Consider the following 25,001-nt stretch of genomic DNA (forward strand, 5'->3'; position numbering starts at 1 on the left):
GCCTCCGGACTGAAGGGTCCCAGGTTTGATTCTGGCCAAGGGCACACGCCCGGGTTGTGGGCTTGATCCCCAGGATGGGGCGTGCAGGAGGCAGCCCATCCATGATTCTCTCTCATCATTAATGTTTCTATTCCTCTCTCCCTCTCCCTTCCTCTCTGAAATCAATAAATATATATATTTATAAAAAGAAACATTCATGGTGAGAAAGAATAAAGTGCCCTTGACCGAAATCAAATCCGGGACCCCTCCCGTCCGCAGGCTGACGCTCTATCCACTGAGCCACACCGGCCAGGGCTGGCTTCCCCCGCCTTGCATAAAGGGTTTCCCCCGTTCATTCACCCCCGCTGCAGGGACGAGACGTTTGTTTCTCTGTCACCTAGTGATGGCCGTCTGTTTCCGCGTCCTGGCCGCGCAGAGAACATTTCCTGGTGTCCAGCACCTTAAGGACGTCAATGCCCAGGAGTGGGGTTGGCTGGGTCAGAAGGCGGGTATGTCCCCTGCGTCGGGAGACACAGGTGCAGCCTGGCCCTCTGGCCTTGGGGCCGGCGGGGGCGGGTTGCCAGCCACCAGGGACTGAACTCCTGGCTGTCACCCTTCCAACCGTCCCATTGCCCCTCCCGGAGCTCAGGGTGAAAGTGGGCCGTCCTGGGTTTGTTTAAACAAAGTCTGAAGCTCCAGAGAGCTGGCCCACGCCCTGAGATGCTTCTCCGCCTAACGTCCCCTCCAGGAGGACAAAGACCTTCTGGGAATGAAACCTCCGGCTCGACCCTGGCCGTTGTGGCTCCGTGGATAGAGCGCCGGCCTGCGGACCAAAGGGTCTCGGGTTCGATATCGGTCAAGGGCACGTACCTCTGTAGCAGGCTCCTCCCACATCAATATTTATTTCTGTCATTCCCTCCCCTTTCTACTCTCTCTCTAAAAAAAAAAAAAAAAAAAAAAAAAAATCAATGGACAAATATCCTTGGGTGATAATTTAAAAAAAACAAAAAATAACGTGGCTCTGACTTCAGCTGTGCTCCCCGAGGGCCAGGGAGGTGCCCGTCCTTTGGAAGAACTCCTGAAGAAGTGCACACCTGGCTACATTTCCTCCTTAGCCCTCTGGGTTATCTCTGCCAAGTTCCAGGGGAGATTACTGACTCCTCCTCAGGCCTGGGGGGTGTGGGGGGGTGGGGGGGGGGAGACTCATGCACTCAGCCCTCAGGGCTGTGGGAAGGGACCTCTCCCTAGGCAGAGTTTCAGGAGCATTTGAGGTGGGTCCCCCTCTGGGCATTGTGCCCTGGGGTGCTGGGGAAGGTCCTAAGGAAAAAAAATCGATATTTGAGAAAAAAAAAAAAAAAAAAAGATCCAGAACTTGTAAATAACGAGAAGGCAGGGTCTTTCCTTGTCACCTTGGAGTATCGTTTAATATCACCCCCCCCCCACACACACACACCCACACACAAGGATTTATCTTTCAAGGCCAGGGACAAAAAAACCTGTTCTGTGAAGGGCCAGACCCCAAACAGGACTTTAGCAGCCACCCTGGTCACGGCTCACAGGTGCGGCTGGAAAGCCACGGCCGAGGATCCGTAAAGGAGTGGGCATGGCTGGGTTTCCATAGAACCTTATTTACTCACACAGGCGGCGACTATCCAGGATATATAAAGAACTACACCGCCGAAACCGGTTTGGCTCAGTGGATAGAGCGTCGGCCTGCGGACTGAAGGGTCCCGGGTTCGATTCCGGTCAAGGGCATGTACCTTGGTGGCGGGCACATCCCCAGTAGGAGGTGTGCAGGAGGCAGCTGATCGATGTTTCTCTCTCATCGATGTTTCTAGCTCTCTATCCCTCTCCCTTCCTCTCTGTAAAAAAATCAATAAAATATATTTAAAAAAAAAAAAAAAAAAAAGAACTACACCTCTCCCCGATTCAAACCTGGTCCAGGGACTTGAACAGACCTGTTCAAAGCAGAATCACCAATGGCCTATAAGCACGTGGGAGGATGCTCCACCCCCCCCCCCCCCCGAGTGACTTTCTTTAAAAAAAAAATATATATATATTTTAATGTATTTTTTATCGAATGTATTGGGATGACAGTGCTTAGTAAAATCATACAGGTTTCACGTGCACAATTCTATAATGCGCCATCGGTATGTTGTACTGAGTGTCCACGGCCCACGCCACGCCTCCTTCCACCATCCTGCACCCCCTTCCACCCTCTCCTGCGGGGCCACCCCACCCCCCACTTCCCGCTGGTAATCACCATGCTGTTGCCTGTGATTGAGTGACTTTCTAAGTGACAATCGCGGCCCAAGCTCGCTGCTTGTGCATCTTGCTTTCACTTAATTATAAACGTGGGAGCGCTTCCCCTGTGAGCACACCTTTCTCTAACGCTGCGTGCAAGAATCTGCTGCGTGTCCTCCCCCTGGGATTTACGTCCTAACCTCTCCTCTTGGACGGATTTGGGGGCTGTTTCCCCAGGTTGGGGTGCCATTTGGCCGACCATCTGTTGCTCATAGGACGCAATGTTAAGTGAATAACCTTCTAACAGCTGTTCTCCCCCTAAGACTGTATTCTACCCACTCCCCAGCCTTGGGGTACACGTGCCACGTCCCAGGTATTATGGTGGCAAACGGGGCAGCCTTTAAGGGACACAGGGCCTAGCACGCCACTTCCACCCGGGCGGGGCCGCGACTGGCCCCGCCCCCGCCAGCCCTCACTCACGGCAGGCCCCGCCCCTCCCTGACTAGGCCCCGCCCCCCGCCAGGGCCTGACCCGGTACCAGCCTAGGTCCCCTCCAGCCCGCCCCGCCCCGTCCAACCAGGCCCCGCCCCGTCGCCCGCCCTGCCACCCACTAAGCGCACGGCCGCTCTCCAGGCCCCGCCCTCAAGACCCCGCCCCGTCGGCCAAGACCCCGCCCCTAAGCCCCACCCCACCCCCATCGCGCCCCACCTCCTCGGCGCTCAGTGCGCGTGCGCGGGCGTCTCGGGCTCTGGGGCCCTGCGGCCGCGGCTCTTTTGTTTCCCCGCCGGGGCCCAAGCCGGAGTCGGAACCCTTGTCCGAACCGAGTCGTAGCCCCAGTCGGAACCGTATCGGAGACCGAGTCAGAACCGGGTCAGCTAGGAGTGGGATCCGACCCGCGGCCGGGCTGGGAGCGGCCCTGGCCTGCCCGATGGCGCGCGCCCCCCGCCCGCTGCCCCCGGCCCGCGCCGCCTGAGCCCGGCCCGCCCGGCCCGCCCGCTGCCCCGGCCCGCGCCATGGAGCCCGGCCGCGGCGGCCTGGAGACCGTGGGCAAGTTCGAGTTCTCGCGCAAGGACCTGATCGGGCACGGCGCCTTCGCGGTGGTCTTCAAGGGGCGCCACCGGGAGGTGATTTAGGGCGGCGGGTCCAGGCCCGGGGACCCCGTCACCCCCACGCCCCGGGGACCCCTTCACCCCCAGTTCCGGGAACCCCTTCACCCGCACGTCTCGGGGAGCCACCCATCTCCCCCTCTCCCGGGACCCCTCATATCCACTCCACGGCCTGGGCACCCTCACTGCCCGGGCTCGCCAGTACGTCCCTGGACAGGGGGGGGGGCTGCCTTGAGGGGAGGGGTTCCTGGCTCCCGGCGACTGAAAACATCCCTTTGGGTTTTCAGAAGCACGACCTGGAGGTCGCGGTCAAGTGCATTAACAAGAAGAACCTGGCCAAGTCCCAGACGCTGCTGGGGAAGGAAATCAAGATCCTCAAGGTGAGCGGGGGGCCTGGGGGGGGGGGGCCCGGAGGCAAGAGGGGAGAGGCCAGGGGAGGGGCGAGTTTGGGGGGGAGCCCCGCTCAGCCGCTCACCGGAAACTTGGGTTTCTGTCCTAGGAATTGAAACATGACAACATCGTGGCTTTGTACGACTTCCAGGTAAGAACCGAGCTCTGGTTTCGAGGTGGTCCGGATCCTGGTGGGGAGACCTGGCCAGTGGTAGGAGGTTCCAGGCCCGTGACCTGTGTTGGGGGAAGGAGCTGGGCCTCCCCATCTGGCCCGACCGGGGAGGGGGGGGGGGACCTGGAGACCGTGGGTCAGCCCAGCTTCCTCTGGCCACGCTGGGGGAGTGCCCACCTTCGGGGCTGCTTGGCCAGGGAAAGGGCTGCCGGGGTCCCGGGGCCCCAGCGGTGGATCACGGTTGCCCTGGCGGAGGGAGGCCTGGTTAGCGCTCGGCCGCTCAGGTCTGACCTGGTGGCCCTGACCTGGAGTCCTGTCAGCGGCGGCCCAGGCCCTGGTAATCCGGCCGGCCGGGCCCACCTGTCTGGGCAGGCCCATTGTTTGTTGACATTGCTCCAGGGCCTGGCATTGGCCGGTCTGTCTCTGCGTCAGAGGGGGGGAGGGGAGGGGCCACCGGAGATTCCTAGTTGCTGGCAGTGGTGGCCGGCCACCCCGGGTAGTTGCCTGTGGGATGAGGGCACTCCGGCCTGGCTGGCCCGGGAGGCCACAGTCGGGTTCCCCTGCTGTCCTCAGGGCCTGGTGGTGGTGGTGGTGGTGGTGGTGGTGGTGAGGGGGGCGCTCAGCAGGGGTCCCGGACCCTAGATGCTTAGCTTGGGGCCGTGGGAACCTGAGGCGTCTGATCTGCGGGCCAAAGTGCTGACTAATGGTTTTGAAACCTGTTTACTGAGGCCACGGGACCAGCCCCTGGTGGAGGGGACGCTCTGGGCCGGGGCGGGCTGTCTGCATTGGGGTGGCCTCCTCCCTCCTTCCCTGTTCTCTCCTCCCCCTTCAGAGCCGGGCCACGGCCTTGGGCTCCCCCCTCCACCCCTCCCCCCCCGCCCCCGTGTGGCACAGCATGAGGTGACACGGGGAGGGCCCCGGTCCAGGGTGACAGAGGGTGCCTGGCAGCCCACATGGAGACACTGTGTCCTGGGGCCGAGAGATTGGCCCCCTCCCTCCTCCTCTTCCCTGTCCTCCTCCTAGACGGCCCCCCTCCCCCTTCCCCATCCCGCTGGCCGCACACCTGGTTGTGGGCAGTGCCACTTCCTCCAGGGTTGGCTTCCCCCACAGAGGAAGTGCTTGGAGGCCGGCGTGGCCAGCTCCCTCTGCGAGGAGCCTCGAGGGGTGTGGGGTGGTTCCCTGGGTCCTTAGACTCCTGTCTGGGACCCGGGCGGAGGGGGGGCGGGGGAGAAAGGTCTTTTAAAAATAGGTGAAGCAAGGCTGGTGTGGCTTCGTTGACTGAGCGTCATACCATGCAGCAGGAGGTCCGGGTTCGATTCCCGGTCAGGGCACAGGCCCAGGTTTCGGGCTCTATCCCCAGAAGGGGGGCGTGCAGTAGGCAGCCGATCCATGATTCTCTCTCTTCATGGATGTTTCTCTCTCTCTGTCCCTCTCCCTTACTCTCTGAAACTAACAGAGATATATATTTTTTAAAAAATAGGTTAAAAAAAAAAAGTACAAAACGGGACGTGGGAAAAAGGGGAGCCCATCTCCCCCAGAGGGACCACATCCGTGTGCGCCGTGTCTGCGTCTCGGCAGGGTCCTGCCCCCCTCCCCACCGCCCCTCCACCTCCCTTCTGCCTCTTGGAGAGGGTGCCTGTCACTCCCCACAACTGTCTCAACCCATGTGTGATGATGAGTGACACCCTCTCCTCCCAAGAAGAGGGCCCCTGGGTCCCTTGGGTGAGGCCGGCGACGCTAAGTCCCGTGGTTCGGAGCCCAGACCCGGTCCCAGTCCCGGCGCTGCGGCTTACACTAGCTGTGTGTCCCTGGGCCACTGTTTTACCCTCTCTGTGCCCCCACCGCTTCCTTTAAGACTGAGACCCCAGAGTTGTTTGGTTGGAACTGGTCATAGGACACACGGCGTGGGTGTGGCTGTGGCTGTGGCTGTGGCTGCAGCTTTGGGGCGGTCACTCGCCCCCTGTCCCATCGCCGACTTCACCAGTCCCTGGCCAGTGGGACGTGAGGTGATCCTGGCACGTCCGCCGTGTGGGAATGACCATCCTTGCGCTCGCCTCTGCCGTGTGTGCGTCTGTAGGGTGGATTCCTAGAAGCCGACTCCCCGGGTGAGAGGGATGCGCGCTTTTAGTTCAGGACGGTGGCCAGACTGTGGTCCGCAGAGGCCAGACCTTGGACGGGCAGCGGCGCTGCCTGCGTGCGGGAGGGCCTGTCTCCTCTCGTCCCTGCCAGCTCCGTCACAGACGTTCCTCTCGGCCCGTCCCAGAGGTGGAAAAGGGTATCTCGTGTTTTTTTGTTTTTTTTTTTAAATATATTTTATTGATTTTTTACAGAGAGGAAGGGAGGAGAGGGATAGAGAGCCAGAAACATCGATGAGAGAGAAACATGGATCAGCTGCCTCCTGCACGCCCCCCACTGGGGATGTGCCCGCAACCAAGGTACATGCCCTTGACCGGAATCGAACCCGGGACCCTTCAGTCCGCAGGCCGACGCTCTATCCACTGTGCCAAACCGGTCAGGGCAGGTATCTCGTTTTTAAAAAATATATTTTTATTGATGTCGGCGAGGAAGGGAGAGGGAGACAGAAACATCCACGATGAGAGAGAATCCTGGACACGCTGCCTCCTGCACAGCCGGCAACCTGGGCGTGTGCCCTGACCAGGCGTCGAACCACAACCTCCTGGCTCATCGGCCGACGACGCTCCACCGCTGAGCCACGCCGGCCCTGGTGAAAGATGGCATCTCTTAAGGCTCTGTTGTCATTTATTGTGAGCGAGGCCCCAGCATCCCGCCCTCCCTGCGCCGGTGAATATTAGGACTGCCCCCTGCGTTTGTTTGTTTTTTTAAATACATTTTTTAAAGATATATTTTATTGATTTTTCACAGAGAGGAAGGGAGAGGGATAGAGTTAGAAACATCGACCAGCTGCCTCCTGCACACCTCCCACTGGGGATGTGCCCGCAACCAAGGTACATGCCCTTGACCGGAATCGAACCCGGGACCCTTCAGTCCGCAGGCCGACGCTCTATCCACTGAGCCAAACCGATTTTGGCTAAATACATTTTTTTTTTTTTTAAAGCAAGCTAGGCTAATTTTTTTAAAAAATATATTTTATTGATATTTCACAGAGAGGAAGGGAGAGGGATAGAGAGCTAGAAACATCGATGAGAGAGAAACATCGATCAGCTGCCTCCTGCACACCTCCCACTGGGGATGTGCCCGCAACCAAGGTACATGCCCTTGACCGGAATCGAACCCGGGACCCTTCAGTCCGCAGGCCGACGCTCTATCCACTGAGCCAAACCGATTTCGGCTAAATACATTTTTATTGATGTCAGAGAGGAAGGGAGAAAGAGAGAGAGAGAGAGAGAAACATCCATGATGAGAGAGAATCATGGATCGGCTGCCTCCTGCACGCCCCCTGCTGGGGATCGAGCCCACAACCCAGGCATGTGCCCTGCCTGGAATCGAACCCGGGACCCCTCAGTCCACAGGCCGACGCTCCATCCACTGAGCCACGCCGGCCGGGGCCCCTCGATCTCCTCTACGTAGGCTGGATGTGTGGGCCTCGAGCCGCACTGCACCCCACGGACTGACCGACCTGTGTGACCTGGGGCGGTTTCTCAGCCTCGTGGTGCCCAGTGTCACCTGTGAAATGCAGACACTGCGTAGACACCCACCTTGTCGGTGGTGGTGGTGGTGACAACCCGCGTCAGCCCGTGAAGTGCTGAGACCCGTGCCCGCCGTGGGAGATGCGTTGTGTGAATATTAGCGGCTCGTGGGGGCTCCTGATAGAGTAAGGAGAGCCCTTTTGTTACAGGTGGCAGGTACCCCCTGCCCCCCCCACCCCAAGGCTGTTTTTGTCTGTGGGGTGGTTCTGTTGGCCTCGCGGGAGAGGAGCGTGTGTGTCCAGCTGATGTGAGGGCCTGGAGGTGGCCCCTGGGACTGCGCTTTCAGGCCCAGACCTGTGGGGCGGTGGCTGGGGTCCCTGGCCTTCCACGGAGGGTCAAGGGGTGGCCTGGCCAGTCCCCAGGAGCCTGGCCCCGAGCCCCTCCCCGCCAGGGACCCGGCCCGACCTTTGTGGGGACCCGCTCCCCGCTCCTCCGTCCACCACACCAGCGCCCTAGGCGCCCAGGACAGAGCTCCTGCGGCAAATCCGCGGTGTTGCTGGGGTGCAGCTGGGACTCGGGGTCTCACGGGAAGGGGTAGACTCTCTTTTCCAAGTGGTCCCTCAGCTCATGCCTCCGTCCCTCCCAAACCCCCGTGAAAGTGGTGCCTGTTTTTCCCAACCGGGCGGCCCGGGTGCGGGGAGACGGGCTGGAGGGGGCAGGCCAGGCTGCCAGCCCCTGGGAGCCCCTGGCACAGCTGAAGGGGGCTTCCGGGAGGAGGCGGTACCCTTCCCCTTGGCGTGGGCCAGCATCCCGTCCCAGGGGAGCTGTGGGGGGTGGCCAGGAGCAGCTTGTCCTGCCGCCCGTGCCCTCTGCCACCTTCGGGAGCCAGGATGCCAGCTGCGAGGCGCTAACTAGGTCAGCACCTGTCCGCCCACCAGGCCAGTCCTGGACCCGCAGACGGCCTCGCCGAGGGGCAGCTGGGAGCTGTTCAGCAAAGCACCTTAGCGCCCGGGCCAGGCGGCCTCCTGTGTGCCCGACGCCAGGACGGGGAGAGGGCAACATCGGCTTCTGTCTCACTTACTGATGCTGATGCCCGCGCTGGGTGGTTCTTGCAGGTGCCCTGACTGGGGATCGAACCCGCCCCCTGGGCTTTTGGGACGACGCTCTCACCCACGGGGCGGCCCGGCCAGGGCTCCACTTGGTCCCTGTAAGGCAGGGGTCCTCAAACTTTTTTTTTTAATAAATATATTTTATTGCTTTTTTACAGAGAGGAAGGGAGAGGGATAGAGAGTTAGAAACATCGATGAGAGAGAAACATCCATCAGCTGCCTCCTGCACACCTCCCACTGGGGATGTGCCCGCAACCAAGGTACATGCCCTTGACCGGAATCGAACCTGGGACCCTTGAGTCCGCAGGCTGACGCTCTATCCACTGAGCAAAACCGGCTAGGACTATCCTCAAACTTTTTAAACAGGGGGCCAGTTCACTGTGCCTCAGACCGTTGGAGGGCCGGACTATAGTTTAAAAAAAACACGATGAACAAATTCCTATGCGCACTGCGGGCCCGGGACGCGTCGGCTGCTAAGCAGGACAGGCAGCGGCCCCCGGCGGGCCGGATCCATGTCCTCGGCGGGCCGCATGTGGCCCGCGGGCCGTAGTTTGAGGACCCCTGCTCTAGGGCTTGGCGTCCTTGGCTGCGCAGGGCGTGGTCGGGAGGGACTGCAGGCCCCAGCGCAGCTCCGTGACGAGGGCAGAGTCTCGGGGCCTCTCTCTGCCCGTTTTCTCCCCGAAACAGGCTACGGGGTCACACTGCCCGTTCGAGGGCCGAAGGCCGAGGGGCGCTGAGGGCGGGGCCGGGGTTTCCCCAGGGTCTGGTGGACCCGGGACTTGGCCATCTTCGCGTTCACCTTACTAATGTGATGAGAACCGGCCACAGGAGGGCCACAGCGCCTGCCCCTCGGGGGGGCCCTCTCCCGGGGGACCCCTAGGACCCGGCGGTCAGTGGGAGCCGCAGGAAGAAGCCCGTCCTTCAAGCACCTGCACTGAGTCTTGACTGAGTCCCAAGGGGCTGGCCCGGCGGGCGGGCGGGCGGGCGGGCGGAGGTGACCCTGAGGCCTGTCCAGTTTCTGGGTGGTCAGCCGGCAGGGCAGGGCAGGGCAGCAGCTGTGGCCACAAGGCCGTGCTGACCTCTCCCTCCACGCCAGGGGGACCAGCGCCGCCTCCCTGGGGAGGCTGGGGGGCACCCAGCCTGGTGGACAGTGACTGCATGGCCCCAGGTGGGTGGGTGCCGGCGCCCGGCAGGGGCCCAGGCATGAAGGCCCCCTGCTGAAGTGTCCCCCCAGCGGGGACGCCGCCTCAGGCCCCGTGGCTGGGCCTCGCCTTCTGCCGCCGGCTTGGTGCTGGCTTGGCGGGCAGGGCAGGTGAGGACACGGGGCTGGCCGGGCCTGTCCTCCTGTCTGGAGGCCTGAGCCCCAGGGCTGGTGGCGTCAGCACATGCCCCTCCCAGGGCCCTGGTCACACGGGAGGCGGCCCCTCGGCAGGGACGTCCCCAGCTGCCCTCTCCCAGGCCCAGGGTCTCCTGCGTCCCCCAGGCCTGAAGGTGTCCTCCTGCCTCTGAGGCCTCTGACCCCCACACCCCAGGGTCCTGCTGAGCCCAGGGCGGGGGTGCCCGAGGTTTCTGGGGAATTAACCTCCCCCACCCCCGCCGCCGGCTGAGGGACAGACCAGAGGGAGGAGAGGAGCTTGGACCCCCACTGCCCCGTGTGGCTGAGGGGCTGGACGGCTTCCTGGGTGACGAGTGGGGACCTCTGCAAGGAGGGGCGAGGGCTGGGGAAGGGCGGGGTGTCGGGAGCTGGCCTGGCGGGGGTATGGGGATGGGGGAGCCCTGTGCGGGGAGCCCATGGGTTCTTGGGCACAAAGGGGACTCCGTCTGTCCCTGCCCGTCCTGGCTCGGTGGGTGAGTTTGGGGCTTTCCTGGGGAGCCAGCTGTCGGGAAGACAGTGAGAGCTGGCGGGGCCGGCCTGCCCACGGCTGTCCTCGGGCCTCTCGAGAGGAGCGCGCGCACCGCCCAGGGTTCCTGCTGGAGGAGGGATTGGGAGCACGCTCAGCGCCTCACGGGAGGTGGCGTGGTCAGGGTGAGGGCAGGCGAGGGCGAGGGCGAGGGAGCAGATGGCCCGGGTGTTCCAAACCCTGGTTATTTCTGGGTGCTTATCCCGGCACCTCTTCCGCCCTCCCTGGGTCCTCTGCCAGCGCCTCCCGCTGCCTCCCTGTGACCACCTCTGACCCTGCTCCTGTAGCCGGGGTCCACCTCGTGAGTCCCCAGTGACGGGGCGACGGGGCCTCTTCTGCACCTGCCCCTGTTATCTCTCCCCCTCAGCCGGCCTGCGGGCGGGGCCTGCGGGCGGGCGGCGGGTGGGGGGGGCGGGCGGGGCTGAGGCTGCCTCTGTGTACAGCCACCCTCCAGGCCTCAGCGTCCCCGCTGGCACACGCCCCACTGAAGGGCCTGGGAACTAACACCAGGTGGGCATGCTGGAGCCGGCCTGCCCGTCCCGGGGTGCCCAGCCCGGCCCCAAGGGGTTTCAGTGTCAGCCTCACGCCCTGAGAGCTCACCCTACGTCTCAGCTGCTCCCGAGGCGTCTCCACCCTGGACACGGCCCTCTCTGTGGGGTACGGGGGTGGGGCGCTGACATTGCAGCAGTCACGGTCACCAGGGGCTGTGTCCCTGCTCCTTGCCCTCCCGGGGGCGGGGGCACTGAGCAGGTGGACAGTGAGCCCGCTGCTGGGCATCCGGTCCTCCCCTCCCCCCTCCCCAGGGCCCATACCCTGGGTGCTGGGGGCGGGGAGAGGGTCCTCCTGTTCCCAGGCCCAGCAGTGCTGGTGCTGACGGGGTTTGGGGGCCTTGTTGCTGCGGGCGGAGCCCCTCAGTTGGGGCGACCCCACCTGGGGAAGGGCTGGGGGCTGTGAGCTGGCGAGCAGAGGCTCGGTGCCTGCTCGTGACCGGGACGGCTGCCTCAGGAGGAAGGGCCTGACCTTGTGTGTGTGTGTGTGGGGGGGGGGGGGTCTGCACGCCGGCCTGGCACGGGGCTTCTCCATCTCCTGGGTGGACTGAGCTGGTGCACCCCGGAGCCGCGGGGTCGGAGGCCGAGCGGGAAGCTGGCCTGGCGGTGGCTCTTTGATTCCGGAGCCTGGATCCCAGCAGTTTCTGCACCCGAGGGCCACGTCCCTTCCCAGGGGTGGCCCGGGGCTCCGCCGAGTGGGTTCCCCAGCCAGGACACGTCACCCAGAGCAGCACACTGGCCCGGACCAAGCCTCCGGCCTGGCTGAGGGCTGCACAGGGAGGTGGGGCCCACCCCCACCCTGAGGCCTCTCCTGGGACCTTCGTCCCGCCCCACACTTGGCAAATGGATGTTCTGATTGGCTCCTGCTCCTGTCAGTCAAGGAAATGACCTCAAAACCAAAACACCAGAGCCCACTTGGCTCCCCGATGTCCTGTCTCCCTGCCACTGACCAGCTGGCTAAGCCTGGCACGCAGGCCCCAGGCGGCTGGCACCCACGCTCACTGGCGGCTCCTGCCTGCGGCCCAGGTGGTGAGTTCAGGGCGCCCAGTGCCCAGGCCACACGGCGGAGACAGCTCTCCAGGGGCTGCCAGACGGGGCCGGAAGCGCTCCCCTTCCTCTCACACCTCTTCTCTGTCCCGCAGGAAATGGCCAATTCCGTCTACCTGGTCATGGAGGTGAGTCCCCACAGGCCTGGCTGTAGGACAGGGGGCACCCCCCCCCTCTTGGACCCCTGTCACCCAGGCAGGGCAGGCTGCACTGCCCATGGGCTTAGGGCACCCCACCCAGTAGCCACAGCAGGTGCCTGAGGGGAGGGGAGCACCCCAGCTGACCTCGTCAAGCATGGATTGTGGGGCCACCTGCCCAGGGGGGAGAGGAGGGGGGCGGTGGGGAGACCGGGGCAGGGCTGGAGGTGTGCCCGCCGCTGACGGGCGTGGGGCTGGTCTCTTGCAGTACTGCAACGGTGGGGACCTGGCCGACTACCTGCACAGTGAGTGGCACCATGGCCGTGGCTGCGTGGCCCGGCCCACCCTGACCCAGCCTATGCGGTGGGCCCGAGGGTGGCAGCCGGTCCTCCCCTCCTTCCACACCTGCTGGGAGAGGTGGGAGGGGGACCGGAGCCTTCAGGGACAGCCCTTTGCTCCTGTTAAGCGGGGCGCTCTGAGGGGCCCCCCCAGGGTACCCGGCTGCAGGCGGGGTCAGTCTCTCTGTACCCACTCCTCCCCCCACATCAGTTCAGCCCCTGGATCCTTGAGAGCCAGGCCTCGGGGCCCAGTGCCGAGCTGCAGGCCGGGGGCTTGCCGAGAGGAGATGCTGAGAAGGACACGCTGAGAAGGGGTGGGTGGGGCGGCAGCAGGCAGCCCAGGGTGGCCTCAGGTGGACAGGACACGTACCTGCCGAGTGGGTGACGGGCCACAGACCGCAGGGGCTGTCGGAGGGCATTGGGTCCCATCACGGTTTGTGGCCCCTCCAGCAGGGAGGAGGGAGGGCCCGTGTGGTCCCTGTCCCCCGGGAGAGCCGCGCCCTGAGCCCCGTCTCCCCACAGCCATGCGGACCCTGAGCGAGGACACCATCCGGCTCTTCCTGCAGCAGATCGCGGGCGCCATGCGGCTGCTGCACAGCAAGGGCATCATCCACCGCGACCTGAAGCCCCAGAACATCCTGCTGTCCAACCCCGGCGGGCGCCGCGCCAACCCCAACAACATCCGTGTCAAGATCGGTGAGCCCAGGCAGGGGGGCCCGGGGCGCAAGGCGGGGTCTGCCTGCCTGCTCACGTCTGCCCTGCTCACGAGCCTGTCCTCTCCTGCAGCCGACTTCGGCTTCGCCCGGTACCTGCAGAGCAACATGATGGCGGCCACGCTCTGCGGCTCCCCCATGTACATGGTAGGTGGCGGCCACAGCCTGCTGCCCTCCCCGTCCACAGCCGCCGTCCTGTGGCCGCACTTGGGTGGTTAGCCAGTATGGCTGTCCCGTTGTTTCCCGCCATGTCTGTGGTGACTGGCTGGCACCTGGCAGGTGTCTGCTCTGATTGGCTGGCACCTGGCTGGTGTCTGCTCTGATTGGCTGGCACCTGGCAGGTGTTTGCTCTGATTGGCTGGCAACTGGCAGGTGTCTGTTCTGATTGGCTGGCACCTGGCGGGTGTCTGTTCTGATTGGCTGGCACCTGGCGGGTGTCTGTTCTGATTGGCTGGCACTTCATGGGTGTCTGCTCTGATTGGTTGGCAACTAGCAGGTGTCTGCTCTGATTGGCTGGCACCTGGCGGGTGTCTGTTCTGATTGGCTGGCACCTGGCAGGTGTCTGTTCTGATTGGCTGGCACATGGTGGGTGTCTGTTCTGCTTGGGTGGCACTTCATGGGTGTCTGCTCTGATTGGCTGGCACCTGGAGGGTGTCTGTTCTGATTGGCTGGCACCTGGAGGGTGTCTGTTCTGATTGGCTGGCACCTGGAGGGTGTTTGTTCTGATTGGCTGGCACTTCATGGGTGTCTGCTCTGATTGGTTGGCAACTAGCAGGTGTCTGCTCTGATTGGCTGGCACCTGGCGGGTGTCTGTTCTGATTGGCTGGCACCTGGCAGGTGTCTGTTCTGATTGGCTGGCACATGGTGGGTGTCTGTTCTGCTTGGGTGGCACTTCATGGGTGTCTGCTCTGATTGGCTGGCACCTGGAGGGTGTCTGTTCTGATTGGCTGGCACCTGGCGGGGGACTGTTCTGATTGGCTGGCACCTGGAGGGTGTCTGTTCTGATTGGCTGGCACCTGGAGGGTGTTTGTTCTGATTGGCTGGCACTTCATGGGTGTCTGCTCTGATTGGCTGGCACCTGGAGGGTGTCTGTTCTGATTGGCTGGCACCACACTGGTCAGTGCACACTCAGTGTCCGTTTTTGCGGAGGCCCTGACCCCATGTTTCTCGCCTGCAGGCCCCCGAGGTCATCATGTCCCAGCACTACGACGGGAAGGCAGACCTGTGGAGCATCGGCACCATCGTGTACCAGTGCCTGACGGGGAAGGCGCCCTTCCAGGTGAGTGCCCAGCTCAGCGGGCTCCAGGCCTCCGCAGTGCTCAGCGAGGGGATGAGGAAGGACAAGCACATGCTGGGTCTTCCCCACAGGGCACTGCCCCGGGCGGCCAGCTGCTCAGGGGTGGGCGCATGGGTAACCCCTCAATTTCAAGGAGCAAACAGCCAATTGCACCAGACCCTGGGGTCCCCCAAGGCCAGCTGCCTCTCCAGACAGTGCGGCCCCGTGGCTGCCCTCCTGCAGCTCCTCAGCCTGCTGGGGGAGGGCAGGACCGTCCCAGAGGTGCACCTCGGGATGGAGCAGCTGCCCAGTTCCACGGGCCCTCACGCCCTCATCCCCCACCAGGCCAGCAGCCCCCAGGACCTCCGCCTCTTCTACGAGAAGAACAAGACCCTGGTGCCCATGTAAGCCCCCTCCCCGGCCCGGCCCCATCCCCAGCCCCTAAGGACCCCCAGCCAGGCTGACCTGTCTGTCCTCTGGCCCCACCAGCATCCCCCGGGAGACCTCAGCCCCCCTGAGGCAGCTGCTGCTGGCCCTGCTGCAGCGCAACCACAAGGACCGCATGGACTTCGGTGGGCGAGGCCCTCGGCCCCTCTTCCGGGGGAGGGTGGGATTGGGGGCGGGGAGTGGGAGCTCTGCTGGGAAAACCAGGTCAGGTGGGGCCTGGGCCAGACAAGCAGGAGTCACCTCCTGGGGCTCTGTCTCTGCGCCCGGGGCCAGGCCAGCTGCGGTGGTGGTGGTGGGGGGGTGGGATGGCGTGGGGGAGCCTTCACCCCAGAAAGCCCGGGGTGGAGTCCTGAGGTCTCACTCCCCCTCCTACAGATGAGTTTTTCCGTCACCCTTTCCTCGATGCCAGCTCTTCAGTGAAGAAGTGTGAGTCCCTGAGGGTCCCACGCCCCCGGCCCCAGGCCTCACCCCTCCAGCCTGGGTGAAGTGGGGGTGGGTGTGGGGGTGGGAGCTGCCCCCTCTTCAGTCCCTGGTCCCTCTATGCTGGGCAGCTGTCCACAGCACCAGGTCGGGGGGGGGGTGTGCAGGACAGGGAGGGGAACTGACCACCTGCCCCCGCAGCCCCGCCCGTGCCTGTGCCCTCGTACCCGAGCTCCGGCTCTGGCAGCAGCTCCAGCAGCAGCTCAACCTCACACCTGGCCTCCCCTCCGGTGAGTGCCCTGGGCGAGGAGGCGGGCAGGCCCAGCGCCTGCGACGGTTCCTGTGGGGTCCGGGCCCAGCCTTGGGTGTAGCATCTCAGAAAGTGAAGGGGAGGTGTGGCCCCGGGGGGAGAGCGGTCAGCCTGTGTCAGCCGGGCCGGGGCCGGGCTCACCGGCCTCCCCCGACCCAGTCCCTGGGCGAGATGCAGCAGCTGCAGAAGACGCTGATCTCCCCTGCCGAGGCCGCCGGCTTCCTGCAGGCCTCCCGCGACTCGGGCGGCAGCAGCAAGGACTCCTCCTGTGACACCGATGACTTCGTCATGGTCCCGGCCCAGTTCCCAGGTCAGGGGCCACGGTGTGTGTGGGCGGGGGTGCACGCGGGCCCAGACCTGTCTCCATCTTGTCCACGAAGCCCGGCCTGCACCCCGCCCACCTCCGTCTGGGATTGAGGGTGGGGCTGTCGGGAGGCCCCGCGGGGAGGTGGCCTGGGAGGGCGTGGACTCCCCTGCCTGGGCCCAGCCTTGCCTGTCTCCTGTCCGCAGGTGACCTGGTGGCCGAGGCGGCCGGTGGCAAGCCCCCCCCGGACAGCCTGATGTGCAGCGGGTAAGCCCCCAGCCGCCTCTCGGGAGGAAGCGTGGGCTCACGGTGGTTCCTTTGCCCCGTGGGGGTGAGGCAGTTTGGGGAGGGCTGAGTCTTCTGCCACCCCGGGACAGGCCAGGGTCTGCGCACGCCTAGCTGCCTGTCTGGTCTGTTCCCATCAGGAGCTCCCTGGTGGCTTCCGCTGGCCTGGAGAGCCACGGCCGGACCCCGTCTCCGTCCCCACCCTGCAGCGGCTCCCCCAGCCCCTCGGGGTAAGCAGGCCTGGCCGGGTGGCTGGGAGTGGGTCCCGAGCCAGAGCCAGGCTTCCCCAGCCCTCGCGGGTGGTCCAGTAGGAGGGACCGTGGTGTCCAGGGGTGGACGGCTGCAGGGACCACGGGGACCAGTGCCACCAGCACCCCTGGGCCTCCGGGCCGGGCAGGCATGGGCTCCCAGGCCGGCAGGAGCTGCCCGGCTCCCTGCCCTCTGTTCCACCTCCCCCGGTGTGTGCCAGGCTGGTCCTGACTAGAAGCCCCAGGCGCAGGGGTAGGGCGGTCTTTGAGCAGTCCCTCTGCCCAGACAGGGCAGTGCTGGGCGTGGGCAGGAAGTTTGGGCCTGGGGTCAGCCTGGCGGCTGTCCCCGGTGACCCCGCCCCTCCCCGTGTGTCATCCCGCAGCCGGCCCGGCCCCTTCTCCAGCAGCAGGTGCGGGGCGTCGGTCCCCATCCCCGTGCCCACGCAGGTGCAGAACTACCAGCGCATTGAGCAGAACCTGCAGTCCCCGACCCAGTTCCAGACCCCACGGTGCGTGCGTGCGTGCGTGCGTGCGTGCGTGCGTGCGTGCAGGGCAGCAAGGCTAGTGAGGGCTCCCCGCCTCCAGGGTGCAGGGGCCTCACGCTCACTGCGCTGGCTGCGCGGGCATCGCTCAGACCGGCATTCCAGGTGACAGCCGTCTGGATGTCAGCCACGTATCCCGAGTTTACAAACCAGTGTCGGCTGTGGCCGTTTTCAGCAGACAAGGGCACCTTTTTGTCATGCACGGGAGGCCCTGTGGCGAAGGGTCTCCCTGGGGGACACGCTGGGGCTCCCCCCCTTGTCGTTGTCCTCCCCCCAGGAGGGCCGGGGGCCGAGCCGTCTGGCAGGGCCGTGGCTCACTCCTGGCTCGGTCCCTGCCCCCAGGTCCTCTGCTATCCGCAGGTCGGGCAGCACCAGCCCCCGGGGCTTCGCTCGGGCCAGTCCATCACCCCCGTCCCACGCCGAGCACGGAGCCGCCCTGGCCAGGAAGCTGTCCCTGGGCGGAGGCCGGCCCTATACTCCGTCTCCACAAGGTGAGTCCGTGTGTGCTGGGGGGCGCAGCCGGCACGGGGAGGGACGGAGCGTCTCCACGGCCGGGATGGGGGTGCGTGTCCTCTCCATCTGGCACTGACCCTGGCACCCCCTTTCCTCCAAGTTGGAACCATCCCGGAGCGGCTGGGATGGAGCGGGGTGCCCTCCCCACAAGGAGCTGAGATGCGGGGCGGCAGGTCCCCTCGTCCAGGTAGGTGTGGCACTGACCCTCCCCCCCAGCCTGGATCTGGGGAGGGGAAGGAGCTCCTCCCGCTTGGGGCGGGGCTGCCTTCCTGTTCTCAGGGCCTTCAGTCCTTACCAGCAGGAGGGGGAGGAAGTGGGTTCCATCCCCACGCCTCCTCTCCATGTGCGGGACCCGGGCGGGTGTCTCGGCTCCTCCGCTGTCTCCTCGGGGCAGGTGGAGGGCTGTGCCTGGCTGGCTGTGAGGGTGAAGGTGTGATGAACAGACGTGGTGCCTCGTCCGTGCTCCTGGGGGCCGTGTGGGCCGGGCAGGGGGCAGCCACAGGCCGCAGTGACCAGGCCTGTCCCGTCCCCTCCAGGTTCCTCTGTGCCCGAGCACTCGCCCCGCACCGCGGGGCTGGGCTGCCGGCTGCACAGCGCCCCCAACCTGTCGGATCTGCACCTCGTCCACTCCAAGCTGCCCAAGCCCCCCACCGACCCGCTGGGGGCTGTGTTCGGCCACCCGCAGGCCAGCCCCCCACAGCCGTCCCACGGGCTCCAGTCCTGCCGACCCCTGCGCGGCTCCCCGAAGCTGCCAGACTTCCTGCAGCGGAACCCCCTGCCCCCCATCCTGGGCTCCCCCACCAAGGTAACAGGGCCCCAGCGTTCCAGTCCGTGGGTGAACGTCCCCTGCTTCCACCGGACATGGGCCCTCAGTACCGAGTCTCTGCTGGTGGCTGTGTTCCGCTGGCGGACTGTCCACAGAGCATCTACTGTGTGGCCCTCACAGGGGAGGTGCCCCCCCCCCCCCCGCCCCCGGCCCAGCAGTCACAGCCCAGGAAGCATAGGCTGCTGCCACGGGAAACGATGTAGTCTGTCCCCTGGACTCAGTTTTCCTGTCTGTGAAATGGAAACAGAACCTGCAGCCACCCTGTGGTGTCACCATTCAGACTTAGGGCCTGCGTGTGTGTGCGCGTGTGTGTGCGCGTGTACATGTGCGTGCGTGTACATGTGCGTGTGTGTACATGTGTGTGGTACTTCTGTCCAGCACAGAGCAGTGTTGGCCACGAAGATGGGGCCATAGAGGGTTGGTGCTCGGGACTGGGGCCCCAGAGATGCAGGTGGATCTTGCCAACCTGCCAGGATGTTCCCAGCTGTGTGGGGAGGCCTGGTCGGCCGTTCTCAGCGCCCACTGCCCTCCTAGGCCATGCCCGCCTTCGACTTCCCCAAGACCCCCAGCTCCCAGAACCTGCTGACCCTCCTGGTGCGGCAGGGCGTGGTCATGGCACCGCCTCGGAACCGCACGCTGCCCGACCTCTCAGAGGCGGGCCCCTTCCAGGGGCAGCCGCTGGGCCCGGGCCTGCGGCCGGCGGAGGACACCAAGGGCCCCTTTGGCAGGTGAGGGGGTGTGAGTGGGACCCCCTTCCCCACAATGCCTGTCACTTAGTCCCTCTGGGGTCTGCTCGTCTGTTTAGGGGTGACTGGCTGCCCCTGGGTGGGCGGGAGGACTGAGTGGCTGGTGCCCGTGGGCAGCGAGCTGTGTGAGACAGCCAGGCGGCCGGCCTGCCTCTGGACCCCCGGGGGGCTCACCGCTGCCCCACGTCTCCTGCAGGTCCCTCAGCACCGGCCGCCTCACCGACCTGCTCCTCAAGGCCGCGTTCGGGGCGCAGGCCCCTGACTCGGGCAGCTCGGACAGCCTGCACGAGAAGCCCATGGAGATCGGTGAGCCGTCCGCAGGGCCGGGTGGGCTGCCTCTCCCCGTCCCCCGTGGGGGACGTCCCTGAGCGCCTCTCCCTCCCACAGCACCCTCTGCTGGCTTCGGAGGGAACCTGCAGCCGGGCGCCCGTGCTGGGGGGGCCAGCAGCCCTTCCCCCGTGGTGTTCACGGTGGGCTCGCCCCCGAGCGGGGCCACCCCACCCCAGGGCCTCCGCACCAGGATGTTCTCAGGTAAGGACCGACGCAGGGCCCCTCGCTGCCAGGACGCCGGCTGCCCCGGGATGGCGTCCTCGTGGGCAGGAGGCCGGGCTGGGGCTGCCCCGGGCCGGAGTGCAGGCCCCGCCAGTGCAGCCTCTGTACTGATGTCCCCCTGCAGCAGGTGGGCCAGCAGGGCGAGGCCTCCCCTCGGAGCTCCGCTCCAAGACACAGGCGTGTAAACCGAGGCCCCGAGTCCCGAGGGTGGCCCAGGGTTGTGCCATGGGGTCACGGAGGAGCTCCCAGGGAGGTGGGAGCCGTCCTGAGCCGGCCTCTCCCCGCAGTGGGCTCCTCCAGCTCCCTCAGCTCCGCCGGCTCCGCCTCCGCCCGCCACCTGGCCGCCGGGGCCTGCAGCGAGGCCGCCCCCGAGGTCCTGGCCCCCGGCCACTGCTGCGGCTTCGCCGACACTGTCGCTGCCAACCTGGAGGGGGCCGTGACCTTTGAGGCCCCCGACCTCCCCGAGGAGACGCTCATGGAGGTGAGGGGCTGGGCATCGCTGGCGGGAGCGCATGCCCCTGGGGTGAGGGGGCCTGGGCTCCCTGGGGGCGGAGCAGAGGCCTCTGCGATGGCCCGGCCCAGCCTCACTCTGATCCGCTCCCAGCAAGAGCACACGGAGATCCTGCACGGCCTGCGCTTCACGCTGGTCTTCGTCCAGCACGTCCTGGAGATCGCCACCCTCAAGGGCAGCGCCAGCGAGGCGGCCGGGGGCCCCGAGTACCAGCTGCAGGAGAGCGTGGTGGCCGACCAGATCAGCCTGCTGAGCCGCGAGTGGGGGTGGGTGTGCCCGGCGGGCTGGCGTGGAGGCGGCCTGGGGCAGGGTCCCCCCAGCCGCCTGATGAGCCTTCGCCCCCCAGCTTTGCAGAGCAGCTGGTGCTGTACCTGAAGGTGGCCGAGCTGCTGTCCGCGGGCCTGCAGACCGCCATCGACCAGATCCGGGCGGGCAAGCTCTGCCTGTCGTCCACTGTGAAGCAGGGTGCGTGGGCCCGGGCGCCCTGGGAGTGTGGGAGTCAGGGAGCAGGTCAGGGCAGGAGGTGACCAGGGGGAGACAGGAGGGGGGCAGCGGGGAGTCGGGCCGGGCAGTATGTGCGGGTCCGTGGGAGGCTGGGCCACAGCGCTGACGGCCCCCTGGCCCCCCCCCCCAGTGGTGCGGAAGCTGAACGAGCTGTACAAGGACAGCGTGCTGTCCTGCCAAGGCCTGAGCCAGCGGCTGCAGCGCTTCTTCCTGGACAAGCAGCGGCTGCTGGACCGCATCCAGAGCGTCTCCGCCGAGAAGCTCATCTTCAGCCACGCGGTGCACACGGTCAGCGCACACGGTGGGCGGGCGGGCAGGCGGGCGGGTGGGCGGGGCGGGCCCGGGGCTCCATAGCCCAGGCACATCCCTGGCCACACCCTCCCGGAGACTCCGTTCCCAGCCGGGCCTGCTCCTGCGGCTGCCGGGGCTTCGCTTCGGGGTCCTTCTGCCCCAAGAGCTCCCGCAGGCAATGCCCGTTTCTGAGATGGTTGATGTGTGGTTAAAAGGCGCACGGAGCAAATGTTCCGGAAGAGTCTGCCTTCTCCTGGGGGTGAGGCAGCTGCTGGTCCAGCCTGGAGCCCTCGGGCTGCCACGGCCACGCGGGCACCTGTTAGACGCCCTCTGACCTCTGGCCGAGCAGGTGCAGTCGGCCGCCCTGGACGAGATGTTCCACCGCCGCGAGGACTGCGTGCAGCGCTACCACAAGGCCCTGCTGCTCATGGAGGGGCTGCGGCAGCTGCTCTCGGACCCAGCCGACGTGGAGAACATCGCCAAGTGTGAGTGCGGCTTCCGCGGGGCGGGGCGGGGCGGGTGGGGCGGGGCCAGCACTCACGGGCCTCCTCCCGCAGGCAAGCTGTGCATCGAGCGGAGACTCTCGGCCCTGCTGACCGGGCCCTGCTGACCGGGTGTGTGCCTGACCTGGAGCCTGCCTGCTGGGCCCAGCGGCTGGACCTTCTCCGCGGGCCCCCTGGGTGGGCTGCAAGGACCAGCTCGAAGCCCGGGTCCTCCTTCTGGAGCTGGGGAAGGACGGTCCCTGCCCCGTGTCCAGAGCTGGGTCTGCAGCCACATCTGTTTCCCGGGCTCTGGCTGGCACTGGGTGTAGGGCACTGGGGGGCCCGCACAGACCTCAGCCCGGGCCCGTCCCCTGGCGGCCCCGGCCGTACCCAGCAGCCCAGCTGAGGAGCAGCAGGGCCCACTAAGCCAAAGCCTCCGGACCTGCCCGGGGCCCCTCTCCTCCCTGAGACGCCACCCAGCGTTGTGAGTCACGAGCACTTTATGCAGGCCCGGCCCCAGGCCCCCGGCCCCCGCCCGCCCAGGGCCGCCCTCGAGGCGCGTGTACATACATATACATATATACATATATACATAGCCTGCTGTGCCCGGCGCCCTCGGGAGGCACAGCGTCTTATTTAAATGTTCTTTTAGGGACACACAGTATGACGCACCGAGCTTTCTAAACCAGAGCGGACGTGGCAGTCTTTCACACTTTACTCATAAACGTGTCTTATTTTTCTGCAGCTCTTTTTTTTGTTTAAAGAAGAAACGCATAGGTGTTTAGACGTTTTGTTCTGGAAGGTGGGAGGGGCATGGCAGCAGGCACACTGCCTGGCTGGGTGTCCCGCTGCCCCACCTGTAGGGGCGTGGGGTTCCTGCCACAGAGACGGGGGCAGGTGAGAGGGGTGTTTTATGCAAAGACCTCCCCATCTGGCTTTCCCAGTCCGTTTTGATGTCAAATCCCTCCCCTCCCTCCGCCCCCCCCCCAGGTCCCGGCTGCTATCAGAGGGGTCAGGGAGGCCCACCTCCTGGGCTGAGGGGCTTTCCCAGGCTGCCCAGCTCTGCCTCGCCCCCACGAGTGCACCCCCAGAGTTCGGGGGACGCCCGGGCGAGTCCCGGCACCCGGCCCGGGGGTTTAAGGTCTACAGCACAGACCCGACAGCGGTCTATGGTGTTTCTCCGCAATTACTACTTGAATAGTGCCCTGTTCTGGGGCTTGGAGGAAGCCCTGTGACGTACTCTTCCCTTGCTGCACAGGACACGTGCCTATTTATTGCTTTATGGCCGGCTGGACTCCAGGGCTGTCGGGAGGCTGGTGCCACGAGAGGGGCCTCCTTCCCTGCTCCTCGTTTGTGGCCCCGAGTGTGCCCGTGTGCCTCCCGGTCTGTGCCAGCCGGTCCTGCTCTCCAGGAGACAGCACTCGAACCCAGTCTACTTCAGAAGGGATTTGTGCGATCCCTCCCCCAGTTGTGTTTCATTGTGTAATACCGATGTAAGGAAATAAACCTTTGGAATTGTTGAGCTGCTGTCACTGATGATTGCTTGGTCACTGTTTCAGGCCTGTTGCAGCTTTCCCACCCCCCCGCCCCCCCCCCCACCCCCGCCAGCGTCCTGCAGCACCTTGGACTGGCCCTGCACACAGGCCAGGCTCGGCGGGGGGAGCAAACCCCTGGGACGCCTGCCTCTCTGGGTTCGGGGGGGGGGTGGGGGGTGGGCGGGGTTCACCTCGGAGGGGAATGCAGGTCATGTACAAGGACCCAGCGCCAGACTGCACGGCAGCCACCCCACTTCCGTCCCCACCCGATTTCTCCACATCCTCACTGGGGCTGGTCAGCCTCCATTCTTTTTTTTTTTTTAATCTTTTTTTTTTCTTTATTGATTAAGGTATTATGTATGTGTCCTTATCCCCCCATCCCCCCCCGCCCCCCCCCCCCCAGCCTCCATGCTGGATTCCACGCGCGCTGTGATGTAGGTTCGCACATTCCTGGGTGACTAGTGACCTCGAGAATCTTACCGCTCGCTGGCCACATCTACACCTTTCTCGGAGAAACGTCTGTTCAGGGCCTGTGGCCTTTTTTTTTTTTAATCGGGTGGGACCTCTTTCTAATGTCGAGTGGTAGGCTTTGCATTTTTTTTCAACTATGTAAGTTAAAAATAACTCAAGTGCCCAAAAAGGCTCACCACAACATGAAGCGAAAGTTCACGGAGAGGCAGCGCTGGAGGAAGTGAAGGTGGGGCCTCCGGGCTGGCTTCCTCAAGTGCAAGGCTCTCCAGACAGGAAGCCCGAGCCGGGTGGGGCCCGGGGCCCGAACCCGCCTGTCTGCTCTGGGCTCCTAATGCCCAAAGGGATGGAGACAGTCCTGGCATTTTTGTTGTTGCTAAACTAAAAATCTTATAATAATAAAAGGGTAATATGCTAATCAGACCGGACATCTTCCGGACGTCCTTCCTGACAAAACCGGGCTGGAGGGAAGCCGGCCTGGGTCCTGGGTGCCTGCAGGCGGCCAGAGGAGGGAAGCCCGGGTCCCGGGTGCTGGAGGGAAGCCGGTGCCAGCAGCTGGGGGAAGGAAGGCCTACTCTTGCACGCATTTTCATACATCGGGCCTCTAGTATATATATATTTTTTTATTGATTTCAGAGAGGAAGGGAGAGGGAGAGAGAGAAACATCAATGATGAGAGAATCATTGATTGGCTGCCTCTTGCACGCCCCCTACCGGGGATCAAGCCCACAACCTGGGGCATGTGCCTTGACTGGGAATCTAACCACGTGACCTCCTGGTTCATAGGTCGACATTCAACCACTGAGCCATGCCGGCCGGACAATAATACTCTTTTCCTAAATGGTTACTTAACCCGTGCACCTGCTGAAGGACATCTTGGTGCTTCCAAGTTTTAGGAATCATGAGTGAAGTTGCTTTAAACATCCCTGTGCAGGAGCACGATGGGGACGGGGGTCGGGGGGGGGGGCCCAGGAGTGCTGGGCCTGGGGGTACATGGACCATGTGGGACGGTCTTGAAGTCCCTGGCGTGTTCCTGGCACCTTCACAGCTGCCAGGCCCTCGAGGGCCCCTCCGTCAGGAGGGCTGGGATTGGGGCCCCCACCCTGTATCAAGCTGTGGCCTCCAGCTTGTCTGTCCCAACCTCAGGTCTCAGTTTACTCTCCGTGGAATGGAGATGCAAGATCACCCACTGCAGCTGGTGGGGTCGAGGAGGGAGCAGGTGCATGGGGTGCTGTGTGGTGGAGGTGGGAGTGCTCTGTGCGAGGAGGGTGGCCCGATGCTTCCTAATGCTGCTCGGCCACCTGAGCTCACTGGGTCACAGGTGACCTTGGCGTCCCTCACCCCGGGAACAGGAAAGGCAGCTGCTACTTTCCTTCCGCAGAGAGAAGGACTGCCCTGGGGGGTCGTTTGGTACCGGTAAGCTCTTTTCCCCTAGATCTGTCTCTGGAGC

General features: G+C 64.7%; 1 protein-coding gene across 1 annotated transcript; it reads left to right on the forward strand.

Annotated features, from left to right (window-relative positions):
• Positions 1-2,961: 2,961 nt before the first annotated feature.
• Positions 2,962-23,069, forward strand: ULK1 (unc-51 like autophagy activating kinase 1). The gene is made up of 28 exons (XM_080650698.1): positions 2,962-3,347; positions 3,617-3,709; positions 3,829-3,870; positions 12,200-12,232; positions 12,510-12,546; positions 13,102-13,275; positions 13,366-13,439; positions 14,470-14,571; positions 14,914-14,972; positions 15,058-15,140; positions 15,391-15,441; positions 15,637-15,725; positions 15,905-16,055; positions 16,256-16,316; positions 16,475-16,564; positions 16,966-17,091; positions 17,467-17,615; positions 17,738-17,824; positions 18,174-18,442; positions 18,998-19,191; positions 19,406-19,515; positions 19,597-19,740; positions 20,049-20,242; positions 20,366-20,538; positions 20,619-20,737; positions 20,907-21,064; positions 21,417-21,552; positions 21,625-23,069. Exons 1-28 carry the CDS (start codon positions 3,237-3,239, stop codon positions 21,675-21,677), a joined length of 3,162 nt encoding a protein of 1,053 aa, XP_080506824.1. The 5' UTR covers positions 2,962-3,236; the 3' UTR covers positions 21,678-23,069.
• The last annotated feature ends 1,932 nt before the right edge of the window (positions 23,070-25,001 follow it).

This window comes from Plecotus auritus, assembly GCF_963455305.1.
Source record: "Plecotus auritus genome assembly, chromosome: 13".
NCBI classification, from domain to species: domain Eukaryota; kingdom Metazoa; phylum Chordata; class Mammalia; order Chiroptera; family Vespertilionidae; genus Plecotus; species Plecotus auritus.